This window comes from Oncorhynchus mykiss, chromosome 19 (assembly GCF_013265735.2).
Source record: "Oncorhynchus mykiss isolate Arlee chromosome 19, USDA_OmykA_1.1, whole genome shotgun sequence".
Lineage (NCBI taxonomy): Eukaryota > Metazoa > Chordata > Actinopteri > Salmoniformes > Salmonidae > Oncorhynchus > Oncorhynchus mykiss.
The window spans coordinates 62,315,884-62,332,507 of record NC_048583.1 but is presented as its reverse complement, the minus strand read 5'-3'; the positions used below and the strand labels follow the sequence as shown (position 1 = coordinate 62,332,507).

At 48.1% G+C, this 16,624-nt stretch overlaps 1 protein-coding gene across 1 annotated transcript in view; it reads right to left on the bottom strand.

The window, feature by feature from the left end:
* The window catches only part of sos2 (son of sevenless homolog 2 (Drosophila)), a 103,407-nt gene that overhangs the window by 47,010 nt on the left and 39,773 nt on the right, over nt 1-16,624 (bottom strand). Inside the window, exons 2-5 of the mRNA XM_036955323.1 lie at nt 13,764-13,889; nt 4,748-4,879; nt 3,834-3,998; nt 1,178-1,384 (exon numbers count right to left, since the gene is read on the bottom strand). Coding sequence (XP_036811218.1) covers nt 1,178-1,384; nt 3,834-3,998; nt 4,748-4,879; nt 13,764-13,889 — 630 coding nt within the window. The remainder of the gene's footprint in view (nt 1-1,177; nt 1,385-3,833; nt 3,999-4,747; nt 4,880-13,763; nt 13,890-16,624) is intronic.

The following is a 16,624-nucleotide window of genomic DNA, read 5'->3' as shown; positions in this document are numbered from 1 at the left end:
CCAATACCACCGTGTCTGTCACCACCAAACCCCAATACCACCAAACCCCAATACCACCGTGTCTGTCGCCACCAAACCCCAATACCACCGTGTCTGTCACCACCAAACCCCAATACCACCAAACCCCAATACCACCGTGTCTGTCGCCACCAAACCCCAATACCACCGTGTCTGTCGCCACGTCAGCTTATGAAGTCAGAGTTTTCACACTACAGCTGCAGGGCAGATAAGCCAGTCAGCTGACTACAGCTGCAGGGCAGATAAGCCAGTCAGCTGACTACAGCTGCAGGGCAGATAAGCCAGTCAGCTGACTACAGCTGCAGGGCAGATAAGCCAGTCAGCTGACTACAACTGCAGGGCAGATAAGCCAGTCAGCTGACTACAACTGCAGGGCAGATAAGCCAGTCAGCTGACTACAGCTGCAGGGCAGATAAGCCAGTCAGCTGACTACAGCTGCTCAGTTCAAATGGTCTTTCACAGGTCTTGTCTTTTTCCATTTATGTTTTGAGGTTGGACTTGAGCGCTCGTAGCTCGTTAGCATTTAGGGCCCTCCGATTCTTATGACCTTGTTAGTCAGTATGTGTTTCACCTGTGCTGGCCCAGGTGCTATTAAAAGAGCAGCTGGCCCAGTGCTCCAGGGGTCTTGATATCTGTGGAAGGTCAACACCTTTAGTTGCCTCTCGCTATGTTCATTTCTAGAAAAAACAATCCTTTATCTGATCTTCTCCGTTTCTGTTTGGCTCCACCTTTTTTGGTTTATTTCCTGTCTTTAAGTCTGGTGTTTTGTTTTTTCTTTTGTTTGCCTCTTCTTGGGCAGATTTAGTGGGAGCTCAGGGTGGGTGTCTTTTAGGTCCCAGTTGTTGTTGGGCAGATTTAGGGGGACACCCCCCCCATGAGTGTCTTTCAGAGCCCCTCCTAAAAATAAAAAAAAACACCGGTTTCATTTTGGTTGTTGGTCAGCGACTCTTTGTTACTTCCCTCTTCTGTTTGAGTGACATTCTTCGGTTTTGTTGCCGGGGTAACATGGTCTCACACTGCAAACGGTTGCTTTGCTATGTGGTCAAAATAAACTGTTTGGTAAGCAGTCTGCCGTGTTATGTCGGCTACTGTGTAAGATGACTGCCGTTTTATAAACTGTTCATAAAAGGTGTTCATTAACCTGTTTCACTGTTCTCACCTGAGGCGTAAAGATCTTGTTGTTGAACAGGAAGTGATGTCGGAACACCTTGATGATGAGGTCGAGCTCCCGCAGGTACTGGCGCTCCTCTGCAATCTCCAGGCGCACCAGGTCGTCGTAGGTCAGCTCCCCCGACGACGAAGGCTCCTCCGTACACTGAGACACCAGACCGATGTCCTCGTCCTGGTCAAACATGTCCATTAGGACCTGAGACAGAGACATCGTTGGTCAAAACACATCCATAAACATCTGGTACGGACACACAGAGAGACAGGTTACCAAGTCAACCAGCTCACAGTGCCTTCAGAAAGTATTCAGACCCCTTGACTTAATCCACATTTTGTTGTGTTACAGCCTGAATTCAAAATGGATTAAATAAAATCCCCCATCACACAATACCCCTATAATGACAAAGCAAATACATGTTTTTAGAAATTGTAGCAGATTTATTGAATATGAAACACAGAAATATCTGTATTTCCATAAGAATTCACACCCGAGTCAATACATGTCAGAGTCCTCTTTGACAGTGATTACAGCTGTGACTCTTTCTGAGTAAGGTCTCCAAGAGATTTCGCACACCCTGGATTGTGTACAACATTTCAAGTTGGTTGTTGATCATTGCTAGACAGCCATTTTCAAGTTTTGCCATTAGATTTTCAAGCCGATTTAAGTCAAAACTGTAACTTGGCCACTCAGGAACATTCACTGTCTTCTTGGTCAGCAACTCCAGTGTATACTTGGCCTTGTGTTTTAGCTCATTGTCCCGCTGAACGGTGAACTAATTTCCCCAATATCTGTTGGAAAACAGACTGAACCAGGTTTTCCTCTGGGACTTTGCCTGTGCTTATTAGCTCTATTCCTAAAAACTCCCTAGTCCTTGCCGATGACAAGCATACCCATAACATGATACAGCCAGCACCATGCTTGCAAATATGAAGTGGTACTGTGTTGAAGTTGCATAACACTTTGTGTTTAGGACATCAAAATAATTTCTTTGCAATTTTACTTTATGTCCTTGTTGCAAACAGGTGGCATGTTTTCTTTTCACTCTTGTCATTTAGGTTAGAAGTGTGGAGTAACTTCTACGTTGTTGAGCCATTACAACTCTTAACTGCTTTAAAAAGTCAACAATGGCCTCATGGTGAAATCCCTGAAGGGGTTTCCCTCCCCCTCTGGCAACAGGGGTTAGAAAGGACGCCTGTATCTTTGTAGTGACTGGGTGTAGTTAATAACTTCACCATGCTCAAAGAAATATTCAATGTTTGCTTCTTTTTAAAAAAAAAAATTTTTTACCCTTCAACCAATCGGTGGCCTTCTTTGCGAAGCAGTGGAAAACCTCCCTGGTCTTTGTGGTTGAATCTGTGTTTGAAATTCACTACTTCGACTGAGGGACCTTACAGATAATTGTATGTGTGGGGGGTACAGAGATGAGGTAGTCATTCAAAAATCATGTTAAACACTATTATTGCACACAGAGTGAGTCCATGCAAATAATTATGTGACTTGTTAAGCACATTTTTACTCCTGAACTTATTTAGACTTGACTTAACAAAGGGATTGAATACTTATTGACTCAAGACATTTCAGTTTTAATTAATTTGTAAACATTTCTAAAAACACATTTCCACTTTTACATTATTGGGGTATTGTGTGTAGGCCAGTGAAACAAAATCTTAATTTCATCCATTTTAAATTCAGGCTGTAACACAACAACATTTGGAAAAAGTCAAGGGGTGTGAATACTTTCTGAAGGCACTGTAGGGGTGTGAATACTTTCTGAAGGCACTGTAGGGGTGTGAACACCTTCTGAAGGCACTGTAGGGGTCTGAATACCTTCTGAAGGCACTGTAGGGGTCTGAATACCTTCTGAAGGCACTGTAGGGGTCTGAATACCTTCTGAAGGCACTGTAGGGGTCTGAATACCTTCTGAAGGCACTGTAGGGGTGTGAATACCTTCTGAAGGCACTGTAGGGGTCTGAATACCTTCTGAAGGCACTGTAGGGGTGTGAATACCTTCTGAAGGCACTGTAGGGGTGTGAATACCTTCTGAAGGCACTGTAGGGGTCTGAATACCTTCTGAAGGCACTGTAGGGGTGTGAATGAAGGCACTGTAGGGGTGTGAATACCTTCTGAAGGCACTGTAGGGGTGTGAATACCTTCTGAAGGCACTGTAGGGGTGTGAACACCTTCTGAAGGCACTGTAGGGGTGTGAACACCTTCTGAATACCTTCGAAATAATTACCTACTTTGGAGTGGATTGGCATTGAGGGTTGATTCAGAGGCAGACAATGATACAAAGAGATAGACAGACAAAGAGATAGACAGACAAAGAGATAGACAGACAAAGAGACAAACAGACAAAGAGACAGACAGACAGACAGACGGACAAAGAGACAGACAGACAAAGAGATAGACAGACAAAGAGATAGACAGACAAAGAGATAGACAAAGAGATAGACAGACAAAGAGATAGACAGACAAAGAGATAGACAGACAAAGAGATAGACAGACAAAGAGACAGACAAAGAGATAGACAGACAAAGAGATAGACAGACAAAGAGATAGACAGACAAAGAGACAGACAGACAGACAGACGGACACAGAGAGACAGACAGACGGACACAGAGAGACAGACAGACGGGGGGTTTCCTACCTTGTCTGCACACATGGACACCTTGATGTCTTGCTGGCTGATCTCATAGTGTCTGATGTTACCAACGTAGTTTCCTGCTAGCTTCAGGATGTCAGCTGATATGTACTCTAGAACCGCCACGATGTAGAGGCAGACGTGGTAGTCTATCTTATAACCCAGCACCTCCTGTTGACGGGACAAACAGCAGGGGAAGAGGCAGAAATACAGTTGCAAAATCACAGACAATGTCCTGGTTGGAGGATTCTAGAAATCCTGGTGGGAGGAGTCTAGAAATCCTGGTGGGAGGAGTCTAGAAATCCTGGTGGGAGGAGTCTAGAAATCCTGGTGGGAGGAGTCTAGAAATCCTGGTGGGAGGAGTCTAGAAATCCTGGTGGGAGGAGTCTAGAAATCCTGGTTGGAGGAGTCTAGAAATCCTGGTTGGAGGAGTCTAGAAATCCTGGTGGGAGGATTCTAGAAATCCTGGTGGGAGGATTCTAGAAATCCTGGTGGGAGGAGTCTAGAAATCCTGGTGGGAGGATTCTAGAAATCCTGGTGGGAGGATTCTAGAAATCCTGGTTGGAGGATTCTAGAAATCCTGGTTGGAGGATTCTAGAAATCCTGGTGGGAGGATTCTAGAAATCCTGGTGGGAGGATTCTAGAAATCCTGGTGGGAGGATTCTAGAAATCTTGGTGGGAGGATTCTAGAAATCCTGGTGGGAGGATTCTAGAAATCCTGGTGGGAGGATTCTAGAAATCCTGGTGGGAGGATTCTAGAAATCCTGGTTGGAGGATTCCCGGAATCAGGAGGGAATAAATGAGGACAGAACCCCCCAACCAGGATGTATTAAATGAGGGCCTGAATAAGGACAGGTGGTCGTTTCATCAGTGCATTGCAGAAGGAAGGTAAATAATCCTGGTGGGACTAAGACCTGTACCTTGAGTAGAGGGTGTATCTTATCCACAGGGAGCAGTAGGGGGTTCCTCCTCTTCCTCTTCTCGATGGCTGACTGGGCGTCAGCTATGGCCCATTTATCTATGGGGTGGGGGAAAGTCTTCTGGACCCGCTCCTGATTGGACAGTGGGAGAGGAAGTAGAAATACTTGTTTAAGGAAGCATAGAAATAGGACACGTAGAACAGATCCACCGTTTTGTTAGACGGGCTTTCAATGAGTGACATAATTCTTCTTTATGATATTTTCACATTTCCCTCCCTCACGAGGGTTGAAAGTTCACAGAAGTTCACAGAAGTAATTCTCGTCACTCTTAATTCCGTTACCAAATTGGTTAACGCAATTACCACGCAATCATAACAGTCACAAACCACAGTTGCCTGCCTCCGCCTCTCAGTCCGCCTGCCTCTCTCTCTCCCTCCACTTGCCTCTGCCTCTCTCTGCCCCTCTCTCTCTCTCATTCTGCCTGCCTCTGCCTCTCTCTCTCTGCCTCTCTCTCTCTCGCTCTGCCTCTCTCTCTCTCGCTCTCTGCCTCTCTCTCTCTCGCTCTCTGCCTCTCTCTCTCGCTCTCTGCCTCTCTCTCTCTCGCTCTCTGCCTCTCTCTCTCTCGCTCTCTGCCCCTCTCTCTCTCGCTCTCTGCCCCTCTCTCTCTCTGCCCCTCTCTCTCTCGCTCTCTGCCCCTCTCTCTCGCTCTCTGCCCCTCTCTCTCTCGCTCTCTGCCTCTCTCTCTCTCGCTCTCTGCCTCTCTCTCTCTGCCTCGCTCTCTGCCTCTCTCTCTCTGCCTCTCTCTGCCTCTCTCTCTCTCTCTCGCTCTCTGCCTCTCTCTCTCTCGCTCTCTGCCTCTCTCTCTCTCGCTCTCTGCCTCTCTCTCTCTCGCTCTCTGCCTCTCTCTCTCTCGCTCTCTGCCCCTCTCTCTCTCTGCCCCTCTCTCTCTCGCTCTCTGCCCCTCTCTCTCTCGCTCTCTGCCCCTCTCTCTCTCGCTCTCTGCCCCTCTCTCTCGCTCTCTGCCCCTCTCTCTCTCGCTCTCTGCCTCTCTCTCTCTCGCTCTCTGCCTCTCTCTCTCTCGCTCTCTGCCTCTCTCTCTCTCGCTCTCTGCCTCTCTCTCTCTGCCTCTCTCTCTCTCGCTCTCTGCCTCTCTCTCTCTCGCTCTCTGCCTCTCTCTCTCTCGCTCTCTGCCTCTCTCTCTCTCGCTCTCTGCCTCTCTCTCTCTCTCTGCCTCTCTCTCTCTCGCTCTCTGCCTCTCTCTCTCTGCCTCTCTCTCTCGCTCTCTGCCTCTCTCTCTCGCTCTCTGCCTCTCTCTTTCTCTCTCTCTCTCTATTTATGTCTCTCTCTCTTTCTCTCTCTCGCTATTTATGTCTCTCTTTCCCTCTCTATCTCTCTCTCTATTTATTTTTGTCTCTCTCTCTTTCCCACTCTCTTTCTCAATTCAATTCAATTCAATTTGCTTTATTGTCATGACGTAACAATGTCCATATTGTCAAACTTTATTTAGGATATTTACAATATAAAAATAAATTAAAATGAGACTCAAATTGCCAACGGGACAACAGTAACAATAACCAAGGGTCAAAATAACCATACAGTAACAATAACCAAGGGTCAAAATAACCAACACATTCAACAATAACCAAGGGTCAAAATAACCAGACAGTAACAATAACCAAGGGTCAAAATAACCAGACAGTAACAATAACCAAGGGTCAAAATAACCAGACAGTAACAATAACCAAGGGTCAAAATAACCAACACATTCAACAATAACCAAGGGTCAAAATAACCATACATTAACAATAACCAAGGGTCAAAATAACCAGACAGTAACAATAACCAAGGGTCAAAATAACCATACATTAACAATAACCAAGGGTCAAAATAACCATACATTCAACAGTAACAATAACCAAGGGTCAAAATAACCAACACATTCAACAATAACCAAGGGTCAAAATAACCAGACAGTAACAATAACCAAGGGTCAAAATAACCATACAGTAACAATAACCAAGGGTCAAAATAACCATACATTCAACAATAACAATAACCAAGGGTCAAAATAACCATACATTAACAATAACCAAGGGTCAAAATAACCAGACAGTAACAATAACCAAGGGTCAAAATAACCATACAGTAACAATAACCAAGGGTCAAAATAACCATACATTAACAATAACCAAGGGTCAAAATAACCAGACAGTAACAATAACCAAGGGTCAAAATAACCATACATTCAACAATAACCAAGGGTCAAAATAACCATACATTAACAATAACCAAGGGTCAAAATAACCAGACAGTAACAATAACCAAGGGTCAAAATAACCAACACATTCAACAATAACCAAGGGTCAAAATAACCATACATTCAACAGTAACAATAACCAAGGGTCAAAATAACCAGACAGTAACAATAACCAAGGGTCAAAATAACCAGACAGTAACAATAACCAAGGGTCAAAATAACCAACACATTCAACAATAACCAAGGGTCAAAATAACCATACATTAACAATAACCAAGGGTCAAAATAACCAGACAGTAACAATAACAATAACCAAGGGTCAAAATAACCAACACATTCAACAATAACCAAGGGTCAAAATAACCATACAGTAACAATAACCAAGGGTCAAAATAACCAACACATTCAACAATAACCAAGGGTCAAAATAACCATACAGTAACAATAACCAAGGGTCAAAATAACCATACATTCAACAATAACAATGAGCATACAGTAGAGGACATGTGCAGGTTGATTGGTCTGTAAGACACTGTCCCTCATCTTATGACATGCAGCAATGTAGTGCGCTGCCAACCCACAGCTCTCTGCGTCCTCCCCCAACAGGACGGGCAGCCTATCCTCATCAGAGAGGTCTTTGAAACCTGAGGCTTCAGTGTGTCAGTAGAACAGGTTTGTGAACTCAGCCCCAGGACCAGCTGGATGAGGGGACTGAGGCTTCAGTGTGTCAGTAGAACAGGTTAGTGAACTCAGCCCCAGCTGGACGAGGGGACTGAGGCTTCAGTGTGTCAGTAGAACAGGTTTGTGAACTCAGCCCCAGGACCAGCTGGATGAGGGGACTGAGGCTTCAGTGTGTTAGTAGAACAGGTTAGTGAACTCAGCCCCAGCTGGACGAGGGGACTGAGGCTTCAGTGTGTCAGTAGAACAGGTTTGTGAACTCAGCCCCAGGACCAGCTGGATGAGGGGACTGAGGCTTCAGTGTGTTAGTAGAACAGGTTTGTGAACTCAGCCCCAGCTGGACGAGGGGACTGAGGCTTCAGTGTGTCAGTAGAACAGGTTTGTGAACTCAGCACCAGGACCAGCTGGATGAGGGGACTGAGGCTTCAGTGTGTTAATAGAACAGGTTTGTGAACTCAGGACCAGCTGGATGAGGGGACTGAGGCTTCAGTGTGTCAGTAGAACAGGTTTGTGAACTCAGCCCCAGGACCAGCTGGATGAGGGGACTGAGGCTTCAGTGTGTTAATAGAACAGGTTAGTGAACTCAGGACCAGCTGGATGAGGGGACTGAGGCTTCAGTGTGTCAGTAGAACAGGTTTGTGAACTCAGCCCCAGCTGGATGAGGGGACTGAGGCTTCAGTGTGTTAGTAGAACAGGTTTGTGAACTCAGCCCCAGGACCAGCTGGATGAGGGGACTGAGGCTTCAGTGTGTTAGTAGAACAGGTTTGTGAACTCAGTCCCAGCTGGATGAGGGGACTGAGGCTTCAGTGTGTCAGTAGAACAGGTTTGTGAACTCAGCCCCAGCTGGATGAGGGGACTGAGGCTTCAGTGTGTTAGTAGAACAGGTTTGTGAACTCAGGACCAGGACCAGCTGGATGAGGGGACTGAGGCTTCAGTGTGTCAGTAGAACAGGTTTGTGAACTCAGTCCCAGCTGGATGAGGGGACTGAGGCTTCAGTGTGTCAGTAGAACAGGTTTGTGAACTCAGTCCCAGCTGGTTGAGGGGACTGAGGCTTCAGTGTGTTAGTAGAACAGGTTTGTGAACTCAGTCCCAGCTGGATGAGGGGACTGAGGCTTCAGTGTGTTAGTAGAACAGGTTTGTGAACTCAGCCCCAGGACCAGCTGGATGAGGGGACTGAGGCTTCAGTGTGTTAGTAGAACAGGTTAGTGAACTCAGGACCAGCTGGATGAGGGGACTGAGGCTTCAGTGTGTTAGTAGAACAGGTTTGTGAACTCAGCCCCAGCTGGATGATGGGACTGAGGCTTCAGTGTGTTAGTAGAACAGGTTTGTGAACTCAGCCCCAGCTGGATGATGGGACTGAGGCTTCAGTGTGTTAGTAGAACAGGTTAGTGAACTCAGTCCCAGCTGGATGAGGGGACTGAGGCTTCAGTGTGTCAGTAGAACAGGTTTGTGAACTCAGCCCCAGCTGGATGAGGGGACTGAGGCTTCAGTGTGTTAGTAGAACAGGTTTGTGAACTCAGGACCAGGACCAGCTGGATGAGGGGACTGAGGCTTCAGTGTGTCAGTAGAACAGGTTTGTGAACTCAGTCCCAGCTGGATGAGGGGACTGAGGCTTCAGTGTGTCAGTAGAACAGGTTTGTGAACTCAGCCCCAGGACCAGCTGGATGAGGGGACTGAGGCTTCAGTGTGTTAATAGAACAGGTTTGTGAACTCAGGACCAGCTGGATGAGGGGACTGAGGCTTCAGTGTGTCAGTAGAACAGGTTTGTGAACTCAGCCCCAGCTGGATGAGGGGACTGAGGCTTCAGTGTGTTAGTAGAACAGGTTTGTGAACTCAGCCCCAGGACCAGCTGGATGAGGGGACTGAGGCTTCAGTGTGTTAGTAGAACAGGTTTGTGAACTCAGCCCCAGGACCAGCTGGATGAGGGGACTGAGGCTTCAGTGTGTTAGTAGAACAGGTTTGTGAACTCAGTCCCAGCTGGATGAGGGGACTGAGGCTTCAGTGTGTCAGTAGAACAGGTTTGTGAACTCAGCCCCAGCTGGATGAGGGGACTGAGGCTTCAGTGTGTTAGTAGAACAGGTTTGTGAACTCAGGACCAGGACCAGCTGGATGAGGGGACTGAGGCTTCAGTGTGTCAGTAGAACAGGTTTGTGAACTCAGTCCCAGCTGGATGAGGGGACTGAGGCTTCAGTGTGTCAGTAGAACAGGTTTGTGAACTCAGTCCCAGCTGGATGAGGGGACTGAGGCTTCAGTGTGTTAGTAGAACAGGTTTGTGAACTCAGTCCCAGCTGGATGAGGGGACTGAGGCTTCAGTGTGTTAGTAGAACAGGTTTGTGAACTCAGCCCCAGGACCAGCTGGATGAGGGGACTGAGGCTTCAGTGTGTTAGTAGAACAGGTTAGTGAACTCAGGACCAGCTGGATGAGGGGACTGAGGCTTCAGTGTGTTAGTAGAACAGGTTTGTGAACTCAGCCCCAGCTGGATGATGGGACTGAGGCTTCAGTGTGTTAGTAGAACAGGTTTGTGAACTCAGCCCCAGCTGGATGATGGGACTGAGGCTTCAGTGTGTTAGTAGAACAGGTTAGTGAACTCAGTCCCAGCTGGATGAGGGGACTGAGGCTTCAGTGTGTCAGTAGAACAGGTTTGTGAACTCAGCCCCAGCTGGATGAGGGGACTGAGGCTTCAGTGTGTTAGTAGAACAGGTTTGTAAACTCAGGACCAGGACCAGCTGGATGAGGGGACTGAGGCTTCAGTGTGTCAGTAGAACAGGTTTGTGAACTCAGTCCCAGCTGGATGAGGGGACTGAGGCTTCAGTGTGTCAGTAGAACAGGTTTGTGAACTCAGTCCCAGCTGGATGAGGGGACTGAGGCTTCAGTGTGTTAGTAGAACAGGTTTGTGAACTCAGTCCCAGCTGGATGAGGGGACTGAGGCTTCAGTGTGTTAGTAGAACAGGTTTGTGAACTCAGCCCCAGGACCAGCTGGATGAGGGGACTGAGGCTTCAGTGTGTTAGTAGAACAGGTTAGTGAACTCAGGACCAGCTGGATGAGGGGACTGAGGCTTCAGTGTGTTAGTAGAACAGGTTTGTGAACTCAGGACCAGCTGGATGAGGGGACTGAGGCTTCAGTGTGTCAGTAGAACAGGTTTGTGAACTCAGCCCCAGCTGGATGAGGGGACTGAGGCTTCAGTGTGTTAGTAGAACAGGTTTGTGAACTCAGGACCAGCTGGATGAGGGGACTGAGGCTTCAGTGTGTTAGTAGAACAGGTTTGTGAACTCAGGACCAGCTGGATGAGGGGACTGAGGCTTCAGTGTGTTAGTAGAACAGGTTTGTGAACTCAGGACCAGCTGGATGAGGGGACTGAGGCTTCAGAGTGTCAGTAGAACAGGTTTGTGAACTCAGCCCCAGGACCAGCTGGATGAGGGGACTGAGGCTTCAGTGTGTTAGTAGAACAGGTTTGTGAACTCAGGACCAGCTGGATGAGGGGACTGAGGCTTCAGAGTGTCAGTAGAACAGGTTTGTGAACTCAGCCCCAGGACCAGCTGGATGAGGGGACTGAGGCTTCAGTGTGTTAGTAGAACAGGTTAGTGAACTCAGGACCAGCTGGATGAGGGGACTGAGGCTTCAGTGTGTTAGTAGAACAGGTTTGTGAACTCAGGACCAGCTGGATGAGGGGACTGAGGCTTCAGTGTGTCAGTAGAACAGGGTTGTGAACTCAGGACCAGCTGGATGAGGGGACTGAGGCTTCAGTGTGTCAGTAGAACAGGTTTGTGAACTCAGGACCAGCTGGATGAGGGGACTGAGGCTTCAGTGTGTCAGTAGAACAGGTTTGTGAACTCAGGACCAGGACCAGCTGGATGAGGGGACTGAGGCTTCAGTGTGTCAGTAGAACAGGTTTGTGAACTCAGGACCAGGACCAGCTGGATGAGGGGACTGAGGCTTCAGTGTGTCAGTAGAACAGGTTTGTGAACTCAGGACCAGGACCAGCTGGATGAGGGGACTGAGGCTTCAGTGTGTCAGTAGAACAGGTTAGTGAACTCAGCCCCAGGACCAGCTGGATGAGGGGACTGAGGCTTCAGTGTGTTACTAGAACAGGTTAGTAAACTCAGCCCCAGGACCAGCTGGATGAGGGGACTGAGGCTTCAGTGTGTTAGTAGAACAGGTTAGTGAACTCAGCCCCAGGACCAGCTGGATGAGGAGACTGAGGCTTCAGTGTGTTAGTAGAACAGGTTAGTGAACTCAGCCCCAGGACCAGCTGGATGAGGAGACTGAGGCTTCAGTGTGTTAGTAGAACAGGTTAGTAAACTCAGCCCCAGGACCAGCTGGATGAGGGGACTGAGGCTTCAGTGTGTTAGTAGAACAGGTTAGTGAACTCAGCCCCAGGACCAGCTGGATGAGGGGACTGAGGCTTCAGTGTGTTAGTAGAACAGGTTTGTGAACTCAGGACCAGGACCAGCTGGATGAGGGGACTGAGGCTTCAGTGTGTTAGTAGAACAGGTTAGTGAACTCAGCCCCAGCTGGACGAGGGGACTGAGGCTTCAGTGTGTCAGTAGAACAGGTTAGTGAACTCAGCCCCAGCTGGACGAGGGGACTGAGGCTTCAGTGTGTTAGTAGAACAGGTTTGTGAACTCAGGACCAGCTGGATGAGGGGACTGAGGCTTCAGTGTGTTAGTAGAACAGGTTAGTGAACTCAGGACCAGGACCAGCTGGATGAGGGGACTGAGGCTTCAGTGTGTTAGTAGAACAGGTTTGTGAACTCAGGACCAGCTGGATGAGGGGACTGAGGCTTCAGTGTGTTAGTAGAACAGGTTAGTGAACTCAGGACCAGGACCAGCTGGATGAGGGGGCTCTTTTCTTTGCACAGCTCTTGAATTTTTATTATTAGTGGATATTGGCCTAATTCTGCTTGCGTCTCTCTCTCTCCCTCCCTCCCTCCCTCTCTCCCTCTCTCCCTCCCTCCCTCCCTCCTTCCCTCAGAGATGAACTCATGGATACCATTTTATATGTCTCTTGGCGGGGCGCGGGTAACACTTGGCGGGGCGCGGGTAACACCTGGCGGGGAGCGGGTAACACCTGGCGGGGCGCGGGTAACACCTGGCGGGGAGCGGGTAACACCTGGCGGGGAGCGGGTAACACCTGGCGGGGAGCGGGTAACACCTGGCGGGGAGCGGGTAACACCTGGCGGGGCGCGGGTAACACCTGGCGGGGCGCGGGTAAAATCACCGGGGAAGCCAAGCGGATAAGAAAGAAATGTACAGTACGACATGGAACCTCTATTCCACATCAGGTAACTCACGACAGCAGTAAAAATCAAGATTTAAAAAAATAAACGATATCTTATGGAACAACATGGACTGTGAAGAAAGACACACACAAGCCAGCCACAACATGCACGGACGTTGTGATATAGTTGTACGGTGGTTTTTGTGACGTGCCTTAACGTGTTTGAAGGAGTGTTAAACTCTGATAAATATAAATTTCAGCGCCGACCTCTTACCTTTCTGTGTTGTACTGAACTGTTACTATTTTACACTGTGATGTTCAAACTCTACATACAAGTCTACATACAACTCTACATACAAGTTGTATGATTTGATACATGTTAAAAGTGAGTCCAAGTGTGCTTCTGTTGTCGTGGAATTGCCCGTAACATTACAGCATAGCGACCAGGTATCAACATTACAGCATAGCGACCAGGTATCAACATTACAGCATAGCGACCAGGTATCAACATTACAGCATAGCGACCAGGTATCAACATTACAGCATAGCGACCAGGTATCAACATTACAGCATAGCGACCAGGTATCAACATTACAGCATAGCGACCAGGTATCAACATTACAGCATAGCGACCAGGTATCAACATTACAGCATAGCGACCAGGTATCAACATTACAGCATAGCGACCAGGTATCAACATTACAGCATAGCGACCAGGTATCAACATTACAGCATAGCGACCAGGTATCAACATTACAGCATAGCGACCAGGTATCAACATTACAGCATAGCGACCAGGTATCAACATTACAGCATAGCGACCAGGTATCAACATTACAGCATAGCGACCAGGTATCCTCACCTCCACGTCCTGTACAGAGCGCGGCTGGGCCACACACAGCATGTTGAGCAGCTGCAGGATGAGCTCTTCGATGTGCTGCAGAGCGCCCTCTGTGGCTGACAGGTTGGGGTGCACCTGCAGCTGCACCTGGGAGACAGAGAGACAAACGTTAGAGAGACGAGGGGGGACAAACGTTAGAGAGACGATGGGGACAAACGTTAGAGAGACGATGGGGACAAACGTTAGAGAAACAGAGAGATGATGGGGACAAACGTTAGAGAGACAGAGAAACGATGGGGACAAACGTTAGAGAGACAGAGAAACGATGGGGACAAACGTTAGAGAGACGATGGGGACAAACGTTAGAGAGACGATGGGGACAAACGTTAGAGAGACAGAGAAACGATGGGGACAAACGTTAGAGAGACGATGGGGACAAACATTAGAGAGACAGAGAGACGATGGGGACAAACGTTAGAGAGACGATGGGGACAAACGTTAGAGAGACAGAGACGATGGGGACAAACATTAGAGAGACGATGGGGACAAACATTAGAGAGACGATGGGGACAAACGCTAGAGAGACGATGGGGACAAACGTTAGAGAGACGATGGGGACAAACGTTAGAGAGACAGAGAGATGATGGGGACAAACGTTAGAGAGACAGAGAAACGATGGGGACAAACGTTAGAGAGACGATGGGGACAAACGTTAGAGAGACGATGGGGACAAACGTTAGAGAGACAGAGAGATGGGACAAACGTTAGAGAGACAGAGAAACGATGGGGACAAACGTTAGAGAGACGATGGGGACAAACAGAGAGACAGAGAGACGATGGGGACAAACGTTAGAGAGACGATGGGGACAAACGTTAGAGAGACGATGGGGACAAACGTTAGAGAGACGATGGGGACAAACGTTAGAGAGACGATGGGGACAAACGTTAGAGAGACGATGGGGACAAACGTTAGAGAGACGATGGGGACAAACGTTAGAGAGACGATGGGGACAAACGTTAGAGAGACGATGGGGACAAACGTTAGAGAGACGATGGGGACAAACGTTAGAGAGACAGAGAGACGATGGGGACAAACGTTAGAGAGACGATGGGGACAAACGTTAGAGAGACGATGGGGACAAACGTTAGAGAGACAGAGAGACGATGGGGACAAACGTTAGAGAGACGATGGGGCCAAACGTTAGAGAGACGATGGGGACAAACGTTAGAGAGACGATGGGGACAAACGTTAGAGAGACAGAGAGACGATGGGGACAAACGTTAGAGAGACGATGGGGACAAACGTTAGAGAGACAGAGAGACGATGGGGACAAACGTTAGAGAGGCGATGGGGACAAACATTAGAGAGACGATGGGGACAAACATTAGAGAGACAGAGAGACGATGGGGACAAACGTTAGAGAGACGATGGGGACAAACGTTAGAGAGACGATGGGGACAAACGTTAGAGAGACGATGGGGACAAACGTTAGAGAGACGATGGGGACAAACGTTAGAGAGACGATGGGGACAAACGTTAGAGAGACGATGGGGACAAACGTTAGAGAGACGATGGGGACAAACGTTAGAGAGACGATGGGGACAAACGTTAGAGAGACGATGGGGACAAACGTTAGAGAGAAGGAGAGACGATGGGGACAAACGTTAGAGAGACGATGGGGACAAACGTTAGAGAGACAATGGGGACAAACGTTAGAGAGACGATGGGGACAAACGTTAGAGAGACGATGGGGACAAACGTTAGAGAGACGATGGGGACAAACGTTAGAGAGAAGGAGAGACGATGGGGACAAACGTTAGAGAGACGATGGGGACAAACGTTAGAGAGACGATGGGGACAAACGTTAGAGAGACGATGGGGACAAACTCTCTAACGTTTGTCCCCATCGTCTCTCTAACGACACAGTTGGTGTCCAGGGACAGAGATGTGGAGTCTTTTTTCAATGAATGAACATTTAATGTGTATTTAACAGACGTTTTATAAAAACATTAAACAGCAACTTAAGAGTCATGGCATAGCCTTTCCCCCTAGATATAGATACGTTTATAACTGACCCAAGTCACTACCTCTCAGATGCATAGTGTCCAAGACAAGTGTTGTGAAATACAGGCTTAGCTAACGACAAAACAACAACAACAACAACAAAACACATGACATCATGGTGAAGTGACGTTAAACCACCTGCGGCAACACTCCAGAGATTAGCCAAAGTGTATTATTGATGCCGTGTTGAGAAGTGACGCCCCATGCCTCGTGGGCTTGGCCTAGTTCTGACATCCCGCCTTTACTCAACAGACCACAAAAGGTGGAAAACACTCAGAAAAGAGGAATGCTTTGGAGAGACAGCAAGAAGAAGAGGGTAGAAGTGTGTTTTTGGAAAGAGGACAGGAGAAGAGAGGAGAGGGGGAGGGAGAAGAGGAGAGGGGGAGGGAGAAGAGAGGAGAGGGAGAAGAGAGGAGAGGAGAGGGGGAGGGAGAAGAGAGGAGAGGGTGAGAAGAGAGGAGAGAAGGAGAGAAGAGAAAGAAGAGAGGAGAGAAGAGAGGAAGAGAAAACAGGTGTGGTTTGTTAGGCTGAGAGAAGGAGAGAGACCTTTATTTAACTAGGCAAGTCAGTTAAGAACAAATTCTTATTTTCAATAACGGCCTAGGAACAGATTTGTACCTTGTCGGCTCGGGGGTTTGAACTTGCAACCTTCCGGTTACTAGTCCAACGCTCTAACCAGTAGGCTACCCTGCCGCCTCTACACTCTAACCACTAGGCTACCCTGCCGCCTCTACACTCTAACCACTAGGCTACCCTGCCGCCTCTACACTCTAACCACTAGACTACCCTGCCGCCTCTACACTCTAACCACTAGGCT